General features: G+C 36.1%; 3 protein-coding genes across 4 annotated transcripts in view; 2 read left to right on the forward strand and 1 right to left on the reverse strand.

Moving 5' to 3' along the window:
* Positions 1 to 3,189, forward strand: part of SH3BGRL (SH3 domain binding glutamate rich protein like) — a 61,793-nt gene extending 58,604 nt beyond the window's left edge. The window contains exon 4 of the mRNA XM_037047771.1: positions 1,521 to 3,189. Coding sequence (XP_036903666.1) covers positions 1,521 to 1,553 — 33 coding nt within the window. The 3' untranslated portion in view covers positions 1,554 to 3,189. The remainder of the gene's footprint in view (positions 1 to 1,520) is intronic.
* Positions 3,190 to 7,229: 4,040 nt separating this feature from the next.
* On the reverse strand, positions 7,230 to 10,330 carry LOC118988306 (SH3 domain-binding glutamic acid-rich-like protein 3). 2 transcript variants are annotated; one of them, XM_037047774.1, is made up of 3 exons: positions 10,151 to 10,330; positions 7,800 to 7,967; positions 7,230 to 7,397 (listed from the first exon to the last, which is right to left on the reverse strand). In XM_037047774.1, exons 1-3 carry the CDS (start codon positions 10,196 to 10,198, stop codon positions 7,332 to 7,334), a joined length of 282 nt encoding a protein of 93 aa, XP_036903669.1. In that variant the 5' UTR covers positions 10,199 to 10,330; the 3' UTR covers positions 7,230 to 7,331. The 2 variants fall into 2 exon arrangements, with proteins under 2 accessions (XP_036903669.1, XP_036903668.1); XM_037047773.1 differs by lacking the exon at positions 10,151 to 10,330 and adding an exon at positions 9,745 to 9,937.
* A 3,255-nt stretch (positions 10,331 to 13,585) lies between these two features.
* Positions 13,586 to 16,668, forward strand: TASL (TLR adaptor interacting with endolysosomal SLC15A4). Its single transcript, XM_037047772.1, has 2 exons — positions 13,586 to 13,799; positions 15,096 to 16,668. Exon 2 carries the CDS (start codon positions 15,138 to 15,140, stop codon positions 16,032 to 16,034), a length of 897 nt encoding a protein of 298 aa, XP_036903667.1. The 5' UTR covers positions 13,586 to 13,799; positions 15,096 to 15,137; the 3' UTR covers positions 16,035 to 16,668.
* The last annotated feature ends 1,932 nt before the right edge of the window (positions 16,669 to 18,600 follow it).

Below are 18,600 nucleotides of genomic sequence, written 5' to 3' on the forward strand. Positions count from 1 at the left end.
GGTTCTACATTGACATAAAGCATCTTAGTTCATAGTAATCTTCTCAGGCAGCCATTTATCGTCTTTGTGTGAGGCAAATGTTACAGTCATCTATTCAAATTCACTGAGAGCATTTGAGTTTCAAAACTGGTTGCTAAATTGCTGGCTAAATTTGGGGCTTTTTCTCTGCCAACAACAAATTAATTTTTCAAGTGGCGGTGTTCCCATGGAGACCACATAAAGAAAAGAATCAAAAATTAAATTGCCTGTATAATGAAATGTCTCAGAGCCATGGACTTTAAATGCTTCTTTGGCTTTTACCACAGGTCTTCTCCACATTGGCTGGCTTGATCAGAATATGTCCCCTGTTCTATCAGTTTACATTTTGCTATTAGGTACTGACTTTATGTTAAACAGTTTCATTGAATTCCATCCCCTTCTCCAGTTTAGAGAGTCTGTTATTGTTTGTGTTTTCACTACAAACCATTTACTAGCATGGTTATCTGACTCACTGTGAAATTCTGCTTCCTCCCCAAACTTGCTTAGAATTACTTATTTAAGTCATAAGAAATGTTAGGTAAGGCATTTTTATTTAAACAAGTTAGTAAAACCCATGTTAAGTCATTCATGTCAGTACATATTTTAGGAGGTAGGAAAGGAACAATAGCCTATTTCCTGTGACAATGACAGCCTCTCCTTCGAGTAATAGTAGGAGGCCTTAAACAAAAACTAAGCAAACAGCTAGAACAGGAACAGAATCACAGAAATGGAGATCACATGGAGGGTTATCAGGGAAGCACAGAGGGAAGAATGGGGGGGAGGTACAGGGAATAAGAAGCATAATTGGTAGGTACAAAACAGACAGGGGGAAGTTAAGAATACTTTGGGAGCCCTGGCTGATGTGGCTCAGTGGATTAAGTGCTGGCCTGTGGACCAAAGGGTTGCCACCTCAATTCCCAGTCAGGGCACATGCCTGGGTTGTGGGCCAGGTCCCCAGTTGGAGGTGCATGAGAGACAACCACACATGGATGTTTCTCTCCCTCTCTTTCTCCTTCACTTCCCCTCTCTCTAAAAATAAATAAATAAAATCTTTAAAAAAACAATGGTATGTGAAATGGAGAAGCCGAAGAACGTATATGTACAACCCAAGGGCATGAACTAAGTGGGGGGCGGGGGGTGCAGGTGGGAGAGGGTGTGCAGGGTGGAGGGGAATAAAGGGGGGGAATGGGACAACTGTAATAGCATAATCAATAAAATATACTTAAAAAACATAGGAAGCCTTCATTCCTGTTGACACAAGCATGACAACAGTAAGGCAGTTGATATGATAATTGGGACAGCTACTAAGTGACTACTGAGTGATACAGTATATAGTTTACACACGTTGCACAAAGGATGATTCATGTCCCAGGTAGGACGGTCATTTCTGAGGGCCACTTTCTGCTTTTCACTATTCTTAGTACTTTAAGCTAATATAGTCCAACCAAAATACATATGGGTGTCTGTTTATCTAACTGTGTTGTTTGTTTTTTTCATTTCAGGAAGCTGAAGCTCAGGCAAAGCAGCAAGCATGAAACTTAAACATTCTGCCTTAAGCATCCCAGAAAAGGAGTCTCCATTGTTTTTTTTTTTATAAAATAGCAGAATTATCTTGGCTTCAAAAGAAATAGGCTAGTGTTGAAATAATAGATTAGTTGGTGTTTTTGCATGCAAACAATCAAAATGAATACATAATTAAATGTGAATGCTATGATGAGGAGAATGCCAGATGAACGTAAAATTTTAAGTAGCTGTCATGGAATAGTTTTGTTATCTGCCAAGGCATTTTATATACTGCAATGATTTTAAAAAGCAAACACTTGTGTACTTTGTTGGTATTATTGCAGCTTAAATGTATCTGTAGCTCTGCATTGAAGAAGTTAAAAAGAAGAGGGAAAGAATCTGTCTTTTGTTTCCAAATTGCCTCATTAATTTTAGTGAACAAAAACATGTACCTTTTTGATGTGACGTTATTGTGACTAAAATATAGTTGCGGGTAATGTTTATGATATGGCAGACACTGTAATTTCCTATAGTAATTATAACATTCCCATTCTTTTGTAGTCGAAACTTCTGTGTACTGAACCACAGGTTTTCTAGGCTTCTAAGTGTAGCCTTTCATTGCATATTTCAGTGATCAGAACAGAGGACCTCCCCCCCAACACACACAAAAGACACATTCAGTTTACAAGTTTCTTGCTTAACTACACAGCTATGATGCAATCATGTTTCGAAGTTGCTTGGCCCAGGGTGCTTATGTATGTTATGGAAGTGGAATGGTAAGTACGTTTAAAGTGGCACCCTTTTGTAAAGACCTCAGACTTTTAATTAAGTGTTATAAAATAGGTTTGCATTCATTGTCCAAGACTATTTGGGAGAAGTCTTTGCCAAAAATATCTTAGTGGTTTCCCCCTTTTAAAGCAAATTCTGATCACAAGTGCCAATGTCTCTCAGATATTTGATCTTTTTATTTCAGCATGGCCATATATGGTATGAATACATTAATCTAGGTATAGAGACTATTTTCATTGCCTCTATTCCAGTGAATAGTGCAAGTATCAGATAAAAGGTCATTTTTTAAAAAATGTTAATTTGAAAACTTTTTACAAAAACAAGAAATATCATGGCCTTAATCACTCACCCAGATGATATGCATATTGTACTTTAGTTCCACACAACCTTATCAATAACACACCTTTTCAAATTACATTATCATATCATATTTGATGTATTCAAGTCTTTGTTCTTTGGTAAAATCAGCACATAATGAAGACATGGCTTTGATTACTGAGATTGAAACTCAACATGATGCTTTAAAATAAACTCTGTACTTCTAGGAAATATAAGTTATGTGTTCCTGGAGATTCTAAAGAGTTTACTAGTAATTTTAGATGAGTAATGCATATTATTTTCAGAGAGTGGGGAAAGATAAAAGAGATAATAACAAAGAAAATGATTTAAATGGAATTTCTAAATTTTCTGTTTAGAGTCCTGAATTTTGCAATATACACTGAAGTCAAAGAAATATTCTATTGTTTTGTGTACAAAAATATGCTCTGGAGAACTCTAGAGAAAACAGGGTGCTTTGTAATAGATTCTGGAAAAATGTGTAAAAAATTGGTCAATATTTTTTTCCTGAGCTTTATTAAATGCTGATGATGCTACTTGCAATAATCTATGTGGACATTTTTACTTTTATTTTAGTATCCAATAAGTTAACACTGTTAAAAACAGTCTTCAAAAATAGATGACCTTTTTGAGATGTTTAATGTCTATTAGACTATACCTTACAATTAACTTATATGTATATTTAAAGTAAAAGGTTGAATTGAGTCTTCCTAAATTGACATATTTTGTCAGCCGAGTACTATATGCTTGGTAGATATAATAAAATGAAGTGAAATTCTGAATATTAAGGTGAGTTTTATAAAGAATTTTCACAGAATTTGCCTGGAAAATACAACTGCTGCTACTTATATTACTTTTGGTATCTTTCTGTTTGTAGCTCAGACCTACTAATACATGTTTTAAAGATTTTATTTATTTTTAGAGAGAGGGGACAGGAGAAAGGGAGAGAGGGAGAGAGGGAGAGAAACATCAATGTGTGGTTGCTTCTCGTGTGCCCCCACCAGGGACCTGGCTCACAACCCAGGCATGTGCCCAGACTGGGAATCCAACCAGCCACCCTTTGGTTTGCAGGCTGGCTGGCACTCGATCCACTGAGCCACACCAGCCAGGGTTGAAACCTGCTAATACTTTATTTTCCTTTTTTTTGAGGTTAATTGCCCTTAAAGAACATGACCTTTAGGAAGATTTGCATTTTCACCAAACAATGCAAATTGGTTGTTGACTGTATTGTTAAGTGCCAACACTCCTCTGGGAATCTGAGTGCACAGGGGAAACAGAATTTTGAAACAGATTGTTACTTACTTACTTGGAAAGTCTAAATACAGTGAATTTTGTGGAGACAGGTTTCACTACATATATTCCATTAATTCAGCAAAAGAAACAAGAAAGGTTCACATGGATTTTATTACTCAGCTGTGGATGTTGAAAATATAGAAAGATTGGCGCTGATGTTTTTTCTGAGTAAAATAAATTGGTATTTAAAAAAACTCCAGTATAATTTCCCATTTGAACCTTCACATTTCTTTAATTTGAATCTTCCAATTTTCCACCCCCAACTTCTCTACCTCATCTTTGAATATTATCAGTCATCTCCTTTCATTAGGCAACAGTTTCTATCAAAAGATTAACCATACTGTTTATACAAAGTTTATTTTAATGAAATTTCCTTTTTAACATCTTCATTGAACTATTATTCACATACCTTAAAGTTTTCCCATTTAAAGTGTACAATTGAAGACTTTTAGTATATTGTGAGTTGTGCAACTATCGCAATTTAAGTTTAGAATATTTCAACACCCCAAAAATAAACTTTGTATTAATTAGCAGTCATTCCCCATCCCCTCCTCCCTAAGCCCTATGCAATCACCAGCCAGGGCAAGAGCTTTTAATAATGAGGAAACAAAACAACTCAATAAAAAAATTGGAGACAGACCTGAGCAGGTATTTCCCATACAAAAAAAAAAATGTGAGTGGCAAATAAAAAGATGTTCTACATCATTAGACATTAGAAAAATGCACACCTATTCAATCTTTACAATTAAAAGACTGATTATGCCAAATCATACATGGAGGATCTGGAACTGTCTTACACTGCTGTTGGGAATGTAAAATGGTACAACAATTTTAGGAAACTGTTTGGCAGGCTCTTAAAAAGTTAAACAGCCCTGGCTGGTGTGGCTCAGTGGATTGAGTGCCAGTCTGTGAACCAAAGGGTCACCAGTTAAATTCCCAGTCAGGGCACAAGCCTGGGATGCATGCAGGCCAGGTCTCCAGTAGGGGGCATGTGAGAGGCAATCACACATTGATGTTTCTGTCCCTCTGTTTCTCCTTCCCTTCCCCTCTCTCTAAAAAATATATAGATATGTCTTTCAAAAAATTAAAAACATAAACAAATGTAGCTACATCAAACTAAAAAGTTTTTGCATAGCAAAAGAAACCATCAACAAAGTGAAAAGACAGCCCGTTGAATGAGAGGACATATTTACCAATAGATCTGATAAGGGTTTCATACTAAAATTTATAAAGAACTCATATAACAACACCATAAAAAACCCAATTAAAAATGGCCAAATGACCTGAATAGATGCTCCTCCAAAGAGGACAAATGGCCTATAAACATAAGATACTCAATGTCACTAATCATCAGAAAGATGAAAATTAAAACCATAATCAGTCTGAATGGTTACCATCAATCAATCAGTCAATCAATTAATAAACAAGTGCTGGCAAGGATGTGGAGAAAAGGGAACCTTCATGCACTGTTGGTGGGAATACAGACTGGTGCAGCTGCTGTGGAAAACAGTATGGAGTCTCCTCAAAAATTAAAAGTGGAACTGCTTTTGGACCCCGCAGTCCTACTTCTGGGAATATATCCTAAATATCCTGAAACACTAGTTCAAAAGAATATATGCACCCCTATGTTCATAGCAGTGTTAGTTAATTACAATAGCCAAGATCTGGAAACAGCCCAAGTGCCCATTAGTAGAGAGCAGATAAAAAAGCTGTAGTACATTTACACAATGGAACACTACGCAACCATAAAAAGGGAAACCTTACTTTTTGTGACAGCATGGATGGACCTACAGATCATTACGTTAAGTGAAATAAGCCAGTCAGAGAAAGACAAATAGTATATGTGGAATCTAATGAGCAAGATATACTAATGAACAAAATAGAAACAGAAAAAGTATGACATTTCGATTTTTAACACTTCTCAGAAATAAGTGTGTCATCTGGAGCTGTTCATTTAAACTTTAAATATCTTTGCCCCAATTTTAGAGTTCTGGGGAAGGGCTCAGGAATCTGCATATTTATTACATTCTCCAGATGATTTTGAGAGATGTTTTTCTTCTTTTTTCTTTTTTTAAATTTTTTTTAAGATTTTTAATTTATTTATCTTTAGAGGTGAAGGGAAGGAAAGAAGGAGAGAAATATCAATGTATGTTTGCCTCTCGTGTGTCCCTTGCTGGGAACTAGCCTGCAACACAGGCATGTGTCCTGACTGGGAATCAAACCGCAATCTTTTGGTTCACAGGCCCACACTCAATCCACTGAGCTACACCAGCCAGGCTTAGATGTGTTTTTCTTATACCACATTGTGAGAAACTTTATGCTGCTGGCTACATACACTTAAACTTATGTTTTAGAAAGATCCCTTTAATGCTATTGTTCCCAAGTATAATTGTATGTAGAATCATTAAAGATGGGATCCAGATGTGTATTTTTACAGTTCCTCAGATGATTACATGGTTCAGTCAAGTTTGAAAAATTCTGGTTTAGCAGCAATGAAGGGGGCAGATATTAAAATAGTAAACTGGAAATAGGATGTTATCACAAAAGTACAGGCAAAAATGGTGAAGAAATGAGCAAAGGCAATAGCTGGAAAGCTGCAGAGTGTGGGGTGACTGGGATATTAAAACTAGGGTTGGTGATTGATTGCATATGGATGTGAGGGAGTGGGCAATATTAAGGATAATGCCCAGGTTTCTGAGTCGGAGTTTGACTGAATGGAGTTGCCATTTGATAAGATAGGAACCACGGGAGTAAAAACAGGTTTGGAAGAAGACTATCATTTTATAGCAGAGCTGGAGGTCCAGGGAGATGTGACCTAAAATTGCTACTGGTTTCCAGACTGAAATGTACAAAAGAGAGCTGCAGGGGAGTTTGTTAAAAACACAGATTTCTATTCTCCCTCATTTCCATTCAGGAGGGCTTGGAATGGGGTCCAGTTATTTGCCTTTTTCTTTTTTAAAAGCCCCAGTACAGACTGTAAGCCTTTGTCAAATGTGGTAAGAAACAATGGAAAAAAATAAAGCTCAAAATAAATGGAAACTTGCACTAAAAGTCCATTTCTTGCCTATAAATTGACAACTACTAGTGACTTAAGGATGGATAATAAACAATGTTTTTCTTTTCACACAGCTTTATAAAATGCTCACAGTGTAATAAATAAATGATTTTAATGCATGACTGAAATTCCAAAGCCTGTGTACGACCAAACCACCCTGAGTGTGCCCAGTCTGGTCTGAAGTGGTAAAGCCCTACCTCTTAATGAATACAACTTAATCTAGGTAGCAGTTAATTTTAATGAAAGCTTTTTATTGTTATAATGAAAAGTAATAGATGTACAAAGAAATATATACAGATCCATGTCAGTAAACCTCTTTTGCATCATTACTGCCCATTTATTCCATCTTCAGGAACTTGAGAATCTCTTTGTTTTCCTTTGCCTTGTGAAACATTTCAAAATCCTAAAAGGAATCAAAATTAATTTGAAATATCAATGCTAAAAATTCTCATTTATGAACTCATTAAACTCAAGTGTCTAGGTAAGTTCCGTAATTATCTTGCCTGGTGTTCTCAAGCTTCTGCCAGCTAAGTTAGATAAAAAAAAATTCCCCCAGAGTATCAGAAGTTTATACTATAATATATGACGAGAAGTACTGTATAAGCATTCCCAAACAAGCATCATGACATAGTTTCTTTTATGATAGTCTTTTTGTGCTAAAATACAAATTGCTTTGTCGTCAGGCTTCTATTCTGAATGGAGAAACCTGACCATTGCACTTCATACATGTATTATTTCCCCATGCACAATATGTGACCTTAAGATGTAACATAAAAATAAAATAAGAATTCACATTTACACTTACTCCACAATATTCTTGGCCATTGAATATCTGAGGTGGGAGAGCCTTAGGGCTGGAAACCTTCCTCCTCATTTGTTGAAGTTTTTTCAAACTGATAGAAATATCTATTAATTCGTAATTTATTTTGTAAGCATCTAAAATTCTGATAACGTCTTCCTGTCTCTGCTTCACCTGGATAAAGATGTAAAGTGATAGAAAGATGTTAATCAACTGATCCCAAGGTGTTATGTTTAATTTTTATTTTCCCTGTCCATTATCCTATGGAATAAAAAAAGCTTCTAATGACATGAGATTTCTTTGAGGAACAAAAGTTATGTAAGTTTATATATATCTATATCACATTCATAGAGTGTATATAACATATGAATATGTTTAATGTGTGTACAAATGATTTTAGCAAGGTGTCAGTGGAGACTGAAAATCTCTAGTGGGTTACGAAGGTTTGTCAGAAACCTCTGCCTATATTTCAGAGCTCAGAAATTTCTGAAATTCCAAACTGAAACCTTTCCACTTTCTGAGTCACATTAGTTTTTAAAATTGCAAAAGCATGGTGCCTATGACTTAAGTCAAACTTTTGTAGTGGTTTTTCAAAACCTTTTCAGAAGAACCCATTAAGAAGAGTTGCTTAGACCAGTACTAGTTTGACTGTGGTTCATAAGACCAGTAGCATCAGCCTTGCCCCACTCTGAAACCATAGTATTAGATTCTCTAGCAGTGACTTTTAGAAAAGTTTTAAGTCCTGCAGATGATTTTTACATTACAGCTTCAGGGAGAGACCAACAGGTGGGTAAGTCTTCTGCTACATCCATTGTGGGTTTTAGTGGTTCAAATTAATTCCCTCTTACAGACTTGTAGTACCATGTTCAATAACATAAATCGCAACATTCCAAAAAAAAGTCATTTTCAAACTGCTCCTTGCTATTCCTAGTACTCAGGCAAAACCCCTAATCTTTCTGACAAGGCTTTATGCAAAAGCAATGCATTCTTTCTAGGCTTAGATCAATTCTGATTCCTCCATGTACCTATCATAGTAATTTGACACAGCAGGAATGTGATGTTTATCAATCATTTATAATCAATTCCAAATCCTTCAATTTTCATGCTTCTCCAAAGACTTTGCCTAATGAGGTCCTTAGCCATATAATGGTATTTCTACAACTGAGTTGTTTAATGTGTTAACCACTAATCACATGTAACTACTGATCACTTGAAGTATGGCTAGTCCAAAATACGATATACTGTAAGTGCAAAATACATACTGGAATTTGAGGACTTGATGTGAAAAAAGAATATATAACATGTACATTTTTAGAATGCTTATATGCTGCAGTGATAACATTTTGTATGTTTTGTATTAAATAAAATAATTTCATCTCTCTTTTAAGTGGCTACTAGAAAATTTGAAATGGCATGTATGGCTGACAGTATATTGATTTTGGAAGGCACTGTTTGTTCTACAATATTCCTATATCCTGGTCGCAGTAATTCATCTACGCTCAGTTAAGAAATGGACTACTACTCAGACACAAGAAAAGATGAAATACTGCCATTTGTCACATGGACCAATCTTGAGAATATCATGCTAGGAGAATAAGTCAGTCAGAAATAGCTAAGAACCATATGATTTCATTCACATTTGCAATACAAAACCGAAACAGGCCACAGACAACAGTATGGTGGTTGGGGGAGGGGGAGGGGGTGGGGGGAGGGGTGGCGGTTGTATAGGTTAAAGAGAGCCGAATATATGATGAAAGAAGATGATTTGACTTTGGGTGGCGGGCACACAGGACAATATACAGACCATGTGTCATAGAAATGTACACTTGAAACTTAATATGACCTTATTAACTAATGTCACCCCAATAAATTTAACAAACCTTTTTAGATTAAAAAATAAATTATGTGCTCTATGCAAATACACCTTCTTAAAAATTAACAATCAGTTTACCTTTTGGGGGTTACCCAGTTTTCTGAAGGTTTTGGTCAGTTTTCCTCTCCCATACCAAGCAGGGATTTTTATCATTCTCATCTCCCATTCTAAATATGGTCCTTTATCACTTCCATTGGAAACATCCACAAAATTGGAAGCCGTTAATCTGGTCGAGTTTGGGACACAGGAACTTTACAAATCTACCAGGCCCCAGAGCCCAACCTGTGTGAGGGCATTAACCATATTGTCTGAGGTCCTGCCGGCCCCCGCACGTCCCACCCCAGAAAACCTAGAGAGGAGGAAGCTGAAGAATGAAAGGCAGGAAGAGCATGGTAATATGTTAGCACAATCTTTAAATCCCCAGTTAGTGTATCTTCACTCTAGGTTTTTTCCCCCCCACTAAGACTCTTTTCTTTCCACTCACCTCCCTAGACCCTGATACGCTGGAATAATAGACTTTAATGGAGCTCATTGTTTCCACTCTGAGGCTACTTTGTAGAAGTAAACCGCAGTAAGCCACTTCAATGTTTCACCTCGGGAACGTTCTGCGAAGTCTTGAGCCTGCCCTTCCCCAGGGCCGTTGCTAAGGGCCGGCGGCCACTGCACTCAGGATTGGCTGGGAATCTAGGGCCTTTCTGGCGCAGGTGAGAGCCCATTCCGGAAATACCGGGGCCTCTTGGCAAGTAATCAGTAACCTCCACCAGCCTGGGAGTGGGGGGAAGGGTCTGAATTCCCACGGGTCATAAACACCAGTTAACCCCTCTTTTCTCTCTTCTGTGAGGCCCGGGGCAGGAGGGACGGGAAGAGCAAATGGTCTCTACATTACTGCTGCCCATTTTCGCATCTCCCTGTAACCGCGGCTGTAAATGAAGGGCCGAGACTCCTGAGGGAGAAAATGGCCAAAATACAATGTCACAAATGAAGAAAAAGGGGTGAATTAAAACTTGCATTGCCTAGGTTTCTAGGGACAGAACAAATGTTGCCAGTGTTGACCTGGATGGGACTGAACTACCACAGCAATCTTTCTTACTTTTCCTCTTAGCCTGGAGAGGTGCCTCCTTCCCTTCTTTAGTACTCCTGCCTTTTTCGGACTGCAGTTTGCAGAGCACCCATTCCTTCTGGGAGTTGACCTTTTGGTTTTTGCAATTGTGAGTGCAATAGTTCCTGACTCTCACAGCACTTCCTCTGTTCCCTGTGTAAGATGATGACTTTGCACTGTAATGTCAGCTTCCTCTTGAGTACATTCATAGCGCATCATTCCACCTTTTATTTCTAACTTTTAACCCTTTTCAGCAGTTGAATATAGTGATAACATTTTAGGATTTCAGAGGTTTGCCAAAAATTGGCAATAGGAATTAAGAGGGAAGGTCAAAGAACCATAACACCAGCTTTTGTGTTAGGCAAATTTGGATTCCATGGCTCTACAACTTGATAGTTATGGATCGTGGGCAAATTGTCTCTTTTTAAATGTCAGTTTCTTTATTGATGCCCATCAGATAGCATCACCATACGTAAGATTAAATAAATTCAGTATGTAAAAGTGTTAGGCACATGGTCTGACATGTACAAGTAGTTTAGAAAATGATAATTATAATTCATGATAGTGACAGACTCTGTATTCTGCTTGGGAACAAACACATCAATACTAGTAAGAAAAAGCATTTTTACCTTCAAGGAAGGTAAAAATCACTTATTGGTTATCACTCACAGAGTGATAACCAATAAGATAAGGTAAATGCAATGTTAGAGAAATCTTAACCAGACTAGGTGCTTAAGAACTGAGCCTAAACTAGAAACATAAAGAATGTGTAGTCTGCCAAGAAATAATAAGAAAAAGGACTTTTAGGTAGAAGGAACAGTCAGGAAGTAACATGGTAATTGGAGCTTTGGGAGCAAGTGCAGGAATAAAAGCTGAAAAAGTAAACAGAGAAAAGAACATAAACATTCAGGGTTCCTGTTAGATAGATTTTTTTGTCTTATTGAGGCTGTTTCCTGTTTTGCAAAAATGCACAAAATCATAACTTGCAGATTTACTGTTAGGACTCCATAAGTGCAGATGTTACCTAAGACCACGTTTGACTTATTTGACACTCAAGAAATTATTATTATTGTTAATCAATGGATAATTAGAAGTTATTGAAAGATTTGTAGGTTTAGGCGAAAGGTGGATCTAACACATCTAGTGGATTTGAAAAGGGGCAGTATTGGAAGCGGCTGCAGCAATCCAAGAACAAAATGCCTAGAGAAAGGCAGAGGTCATTAGGACGGGGACTGCTAGGATTTGGATAAGCTGGATACAGGGGTGATTGAGGCAAAGGAGATACGCTATGACTGATGAAGGAGTTCAGTTAGAAACAACTTGAGATCTCCATTTTCTTTTAATATTCCTTTGTGGTGACAGTGATAGAAAACTTGTTTTTTTTTTTTACAATGGTTTTTATTATCTCTCTGGCAGCCTGTGTGGGATTGAGATATTATTTCCTCATTTTGCTTTGAGCCATTTCTTTGAATTCAAGCTAAATTAATGTACTATTTCTTACAAGAAGATATCTTTGACAAGCTAAAATAAATTGATTGGTATGACACACAGAATGATAATAAACCTATTGTAGGGGATGTTTGTGATAATTACTTTGGAATAATTATTTGCAAAATAAAAGCTGTATTGATAATTAGCCAAAAGTATCAACTAGGTATAAATTTTGCTCAGTCTAGTTTGGCAATTTGTATTTTGGTTTGAAATCATTCTAACAAATGTGGCAAATACTTGTGAGATTGGAAAAATCATTTATAAAGAAGGCTGTATAATTTTTTTCTCGTCCTTTCATGTATATGAATTATTTATCTTTCAATTGTGCAAATAATGCATGAATATAATGTTCCTTGTAGAAGAATTCAAACTGTATAGAAATATAGGAAGTGAAAAGTAAAATTTCCCCTTTACCCTCTACCTGTCATCCTCCTCCCAGAGGAAACTGCTATGAACAGTTTGACTTATATCCTTTTCCACAAACATCATTACATATATTAAGCTAATTAAAAGAGAGAAAAAGTCAGTGATAGCAGAGAAGTTGAGCACATAGGCTTTGAAGCCAACCTGCATGGATTCGAACACAGACTCTATATCACTCATAACTGTGTGATACTGGGCATCTTATATCTAACTTCTCTGCACCCCAGGTTTTTCACTGGTAAAATAGCAATTAGAATATTTATTTTATAGAGATGTAATGAAGATTAAATTAGTGCACGTGAAATATTTATAAAAGTGCCTGGTCCGTAGTACACGCTCAGTACATGCTGCAGTCCTACTCTATATGTTGTTCTGCAGTTCGCATTTCATCAGTACACATGGAGGCAATACGGTGTAGTGATGAAGACCTTGGATTCTGAATTTAATTGCCTGGTGCACATCCTAGTTCCACTGTTTACTAGCTTTGTGGCCTTCAACAAGCATTGGACCCTTTGTCATTGTTTCTGTTTGTTAAACAGAGATAATAGCTTCTGTTTCAAATGAAATAGTATATGTAGAACATTTAGAATGACTGTTTTGGAATAACTACTTCATAGATGCTTATTATCATTCCATTATTAAAAATTCTTAGTTTAGCATTCAATGTAATAGATGTATTATAATTCATCTAACCATTACCTTGTGAATGGCTGTTCAAGTTCTTTTTAATTATTCCTTGTTACAAAACATGCTGGTTTCCGCACTGCATTTTTTACTTAAAAACTTTTAAACAGCCTTGCCTCTTGTCTTCGCTTGGATGAAGAAAACTACTGCTGTGAATATTTCCCACTGTTACTGTCATTTGCATATTGAATAAATACTTTCAAGATCCTCTTTTGTTATGTGAACATCATGACCACAGCATCATTTTCCGGTTAGTTCACTTCAGTCCTAGAGCATGAGTGGAAAGCAGAACCATTTTGTTTTGTGTGGTGGAAGTTATCTTTCTGAGGTACAACCAAAAGCTGAGAAGCAAAGAAGCCAAAAGGTACTTTTGCTGTGTTTGGAGTGTTGGAACCTCAGAAGACTGAATCTTTAGTTGTCTTGATATTCGGAAAAGGTAAATCTAAATTCTGACTTATTTTGTGTTGCATTATTTGATTTTCTTCCAAAAACCCTTTAAATGTGAATAAGTAGGTTTCTTGGAAACGTTTACAGCAAACACTATAGATCAATAAAAGGAAATGGTGTATTGAATCAAGTCTGCTTTTTCCCTTTGCACCCTTATCAAAGTTTATAGGGAAAATTGACAGTCTTAAAATTTCATGCAAACCATACAAAAGACTGAATAAGTGCTTTGGGAAGTAAGATGCAAGTCCAAAAGAAAAGAATGAAAGGGAAGAAGGAAGGAAAGGAGAGTAGGGGCGGGGGATGGGGGAGAGGGGAGGGAGGGAATGAGAGGGAGACAGAGAAAAGAGGGTAAGAAGGAAGGAAGGTAGGAAGGGGAAAGACAAAAGAAAAAAAGCATGGTAGTGAATTTGAGAAAACCATTTGTGTTTACTTACTTCATTTTAACTGTTTTTAGATGTACAATTCAGCAGTATTGAGTACATTCACGTTACTGTGTAACCATGGCCAGTGTAGTTCCAGAACTTTTTCATCTTGCAAAACTGAAACTCTGTGTTCATTAAACGTTAATAATCTCCTATTCCCCAGCCCCGGCAATGTTTTTCTATTTTTTATCTCTATTAATATCTATTTTGTTTAGATTATTATTGAAAAAGTAAGTGGCTGCATTTACTTATAGTTTAAATCTGAAAGTGTTTAATGAATCCAAAGTATGAATAAATATGCATTCCTTTTATACATGTATGTAAATTTCATATGTTACATTCATACATGTAATAATCATACATGCATAGTTTTTCAATGTGTGGCTAAAATGACATTAATTAATACACAGTTAAATTAAGACCAAGTCCTTGAAACCAGGCTTGATTTTAGGTAGACTATTTGAAGATAGGAAAAGTGCTGAGTATTTTAACTAATACATTTAAAATAAATAATTTATTACAGCTGAATATATAAATGTGTATATATATACACACACATAATTATACTCATGTAAGTTTATACTTTTTAAAGCATTTGCATGTGCACCATATAATATCCTGACAATCATCCTGTGAAGAAAGCAGAGGAGTATTATCACCATTTAACTAATAGGAAAATTGAGATCTGGTAACAGTAACTTACCTAATATGAAAAATGGTAATGGCAGAATTGAAACCCAAGTCTCCTTACTCCTGGTTATGTTTTCTATCCTTTGAGTAATCACTTGTGTTTCATGTAGAAGATAAATCTTAACTTGGCATTTTAATATATGTTGCCTTAATGAGTTATTTTATAATTTCAGGAATATACTGCAGTCTTCTGTTTAGAAATCTTGCCTAATAAAATGCTTGGAGAAGCCTTCCTAATTGAACTCCTATACAAAGAACAGAAATATACAAAATTATGTAAACCACTCACATGTAAGAAGACCTCAAATGCTGAAAAGGAAACTTGGAAAAAACAGCTTTTAGGTATAGAAGACAATTCGCTTTCCCCTGATAAAGTAGAAAATCAACATCAGGTTGAGAAAGAAAGGTTAGCAGAGCAAATTAATGATACAAATAAAAGAAAATCTGTGGATGAGATAACTGGAGCGAAATATAAAAGTGCATCCTTTCCAGGAAATGTGTCTGTTGCACTGCCCATTCCCAAGAGAGAAAAATATGATGAAAGGCAACTGGATTTATACCGATCTTGGTCATGCACAAGTATTTGCCAGAATTATCCTGACCTACAGATTGGGGGAGACCATGTGGGGAACATGTATGATTCAGGTTGCTTTGTTGAACATATACGTGATGATGCTGTTAACGGTCCGCTTTTACTTTCAGTAGATATCCCATTGGGCCATTCTCCTACCACTGAGCCTGTAGAGAAACAACCTGCCCCCAAACTTTTGAGTGGGGATGAAATTCGAGAAAAAAGTATGTTGTTTTATAAGCAGCCCCTCTCTAATTCTATGCTAAACAGTTATATGGAAAAAAAAGTGGATGAAGTCTACAAACAATTTTTGGAAGAAAATCTCACGAAGTGCCTTTCCATAACCAATCTTATGACTTCCAATTTGCTAATGAATAATGTGAATCAGATTAGCCTTCAAATCTCTCAAGAGCAGAACGTAGAGACATCAAAAGGCCTAGAAGCTCACCTACATTCTTGCTCAAGAAACAGTTCTGAATTCAGCACTCCTAACCTACAAATATCGAACCAGAGAAGTAGGGAATTTATGTCACATCTATGATAGGAACCAACTATAAGTTTATTGGACTGACTTAAAGGACTGGAGTAACAAGAGTTTTCTCTGGTTCCTGTCACATCAGGGCTCCTTTGCGGTGGGGTTATTAAATTTTTTGAGAAATTTGAGCAATGAATGGTACAGCTGCATTCTTTTAGGAGACAATTTTAATTAAGTTGTATGACTATGTTTTCTAATTATTTTGATATGTTTAATAATTGCCACATTCATGTTTCTAAATTTCATATGTACTTATTTAATTGCCACTGGCATCCCAAATTGACTACCTCACTCTCACTCATCAGCTTTATTTACTACAAAAGTGGTACAAAACTGAGTCAAAGAGGATTATTGCTTTTGGCTACTGAAAGGAGCACTAGAAATGATATTATACAGACAGACACATTTATTTCACCACCAAGTATTTAAAGACTTATAAGTAATGCTTAAATGTTCTTTGTTTTATTTTCAACATTCTGGTTTTTTTTTACACTGACAGTCAGAATAGCCTAAGGAAAATTCTTTTTCTTTCAGAGTTTAAACTTATATTGATACACAGCTACACTCATTCATTTACAGACTGTCTGTGGCTGTTTTTGTTTGGGGTTTTTTGTTTTGTTTTGTTTTTTGCAGTTGCAGAAATATTTTTATTTTTTATTAGTATATTTTTTAGAATGTTTTTATTGTTCAAGCACAGTTGTCTCCAATTTCCCTCCAATACTCTCCCCCCACCCTAGCCATCCCCACCTCCCACCCTCAACCCTACCTGCCTTTGGCTTTGTCCATGTGTCCTTTATATATGTTCCTTGACTAAGGGAAATTCTTGAAACTAAAGTTGTATTTAAATATGTGAAATAAATATGGAAGAGTGGGTTAAGGAAAATATAGAATTTGACATTGAAATTTGCAATTGAAATCTGATGCTTTTACACTTTCCTGGGGCAAGCAGCAGCTTTTTTATTTCATTGTGGTTTTAAGGGATGACGGGAAGGAAATCGTGGAAGTAAAGAGGACAAAGGACATAGAGAGCCATCAGGTAGTAGTGAAGAAAGAGGTTCTCTTGGCAACTTGACACTTAGATTAACCTCAGTCAAGATCCTGATTAGGAATAACAGTCAGCAAGATGTTATGGTGATTGTGGAATCTAAATTCTATAAATTAAGGTTTTTTAAAAGATTTTATTCATTTATCTTTAGAGGGGAAGGGAAAGAGAGAGGGAGAGAAATATCAATGTATGGTTGCTTCTCCTGTGTCTCCCACTGGGAACTGGCCTGCAACCCAGGCATGTGCCCTGACTGGGAATCAGTCCACGATCCCTTAGCTTGCAGGCCCGTGCTAACAATAAATTAAGTTTTAAAACATACCTAAAACAATGGTATGGTTTATTGCAGACTTGGAAACAAAACTCCACACTTAACAGCTTACACTTCTCTTAGATATAGTGAAATGATCAGCATGTGCCTTTGCTTGCAAAATAAAATGTATGTATCTGTTATGGAATTATTATGACTGTATTATATATTAATAAGATTTGTGCATTAGTGATTACATATTCCCCCTTCAATTTTCTTTTTGGCCTTTGATTAAATTTTATAGACTGAATTACCCCAGTGCCCTCACAACTTGTTCCTTTTGATCACAAAATCAGTTTTTTCTCATCTTCTTTACATTTGTGTGATCTAATAATAGGTGCCCCTGATTGATCTTGTTTATATTTTAATCACTTCTTTCTTCAGCATCCCCTCCCATAACCCTGTCAATTAATAGTTATCATTCACACATTTGATTCTGAAGAGATAATGGCCATGGGTTTTGGAAAAACTGACTTAGTGTCTTGTAGATACTTAAAAACTGTTTTGTGTACATTGTCTTATACATTGTGGAATTTGTATATTTTAATGAATTACAAAAAAGGTAAAATATTGATGATATTCTTTGTCTTTTGTAAACGGAATTAAATTTTGTTGGGTAACAGTATTGGTGTGAAGTTCTTTTATATACAGTGATATGTATTAATACATTATAAAGCAGATATATTTATAAATATTACAACTACATAGTATTATATAAAAGTCCACAGTATTTAACAAGTACCAAATTTAGAAATGCATTTAAATTATACTCTTAGATTTCATTTTTTCCCTCTAATGTCATCAAAATGCTTATTATCCAAGATATTAAAAGTTTCTAAGAATTCATTGCAATATTTAAATAAATAAAGTTATATATTTGGTATTAATCATTTAGAGATTTTATTTATTTACTTTTAGAGAGAGGGGAAGGGAGGGAGGAAGAGACAGAATCATCAATGGGTGGCTGCCTCTCACATGTCCCCCCCACTGGGGACCTGGCCTGAAACCCAGGCATGTGCCCTGACTGGGACTCAAACTGGCAACCCTTGGGTTTGCAGGCCTGTGCTCAATCCACTGAGCTATACCAGCCAGGGTTGGTATTATTTTTGTTTGACCTCAAATGTGCTGCCTTTAATGTTTGAATGAAATATACATATGAGGTTGTGGCTTTGCATATTTTGGCCTTAAGTAATTACTTTTGATTCTGTCTTTTCATTGTA

Source organism: Sturnira hondurensis, unplaced genomic scaffold (assembly GCF_014824575.4).
Source record: "Sturnira hondurensis isolate 20B ecotype Veracruz unplaced genomic scaffold, ASM1482457v3 Scaffold0006301, whole genome shotgun sequence".
NCBI lineage: Eukaryota > Metazoa > Chordata > Mammalia > Chiroptera > Phyllostomidae > Sturnira > Sturnira hondurensis.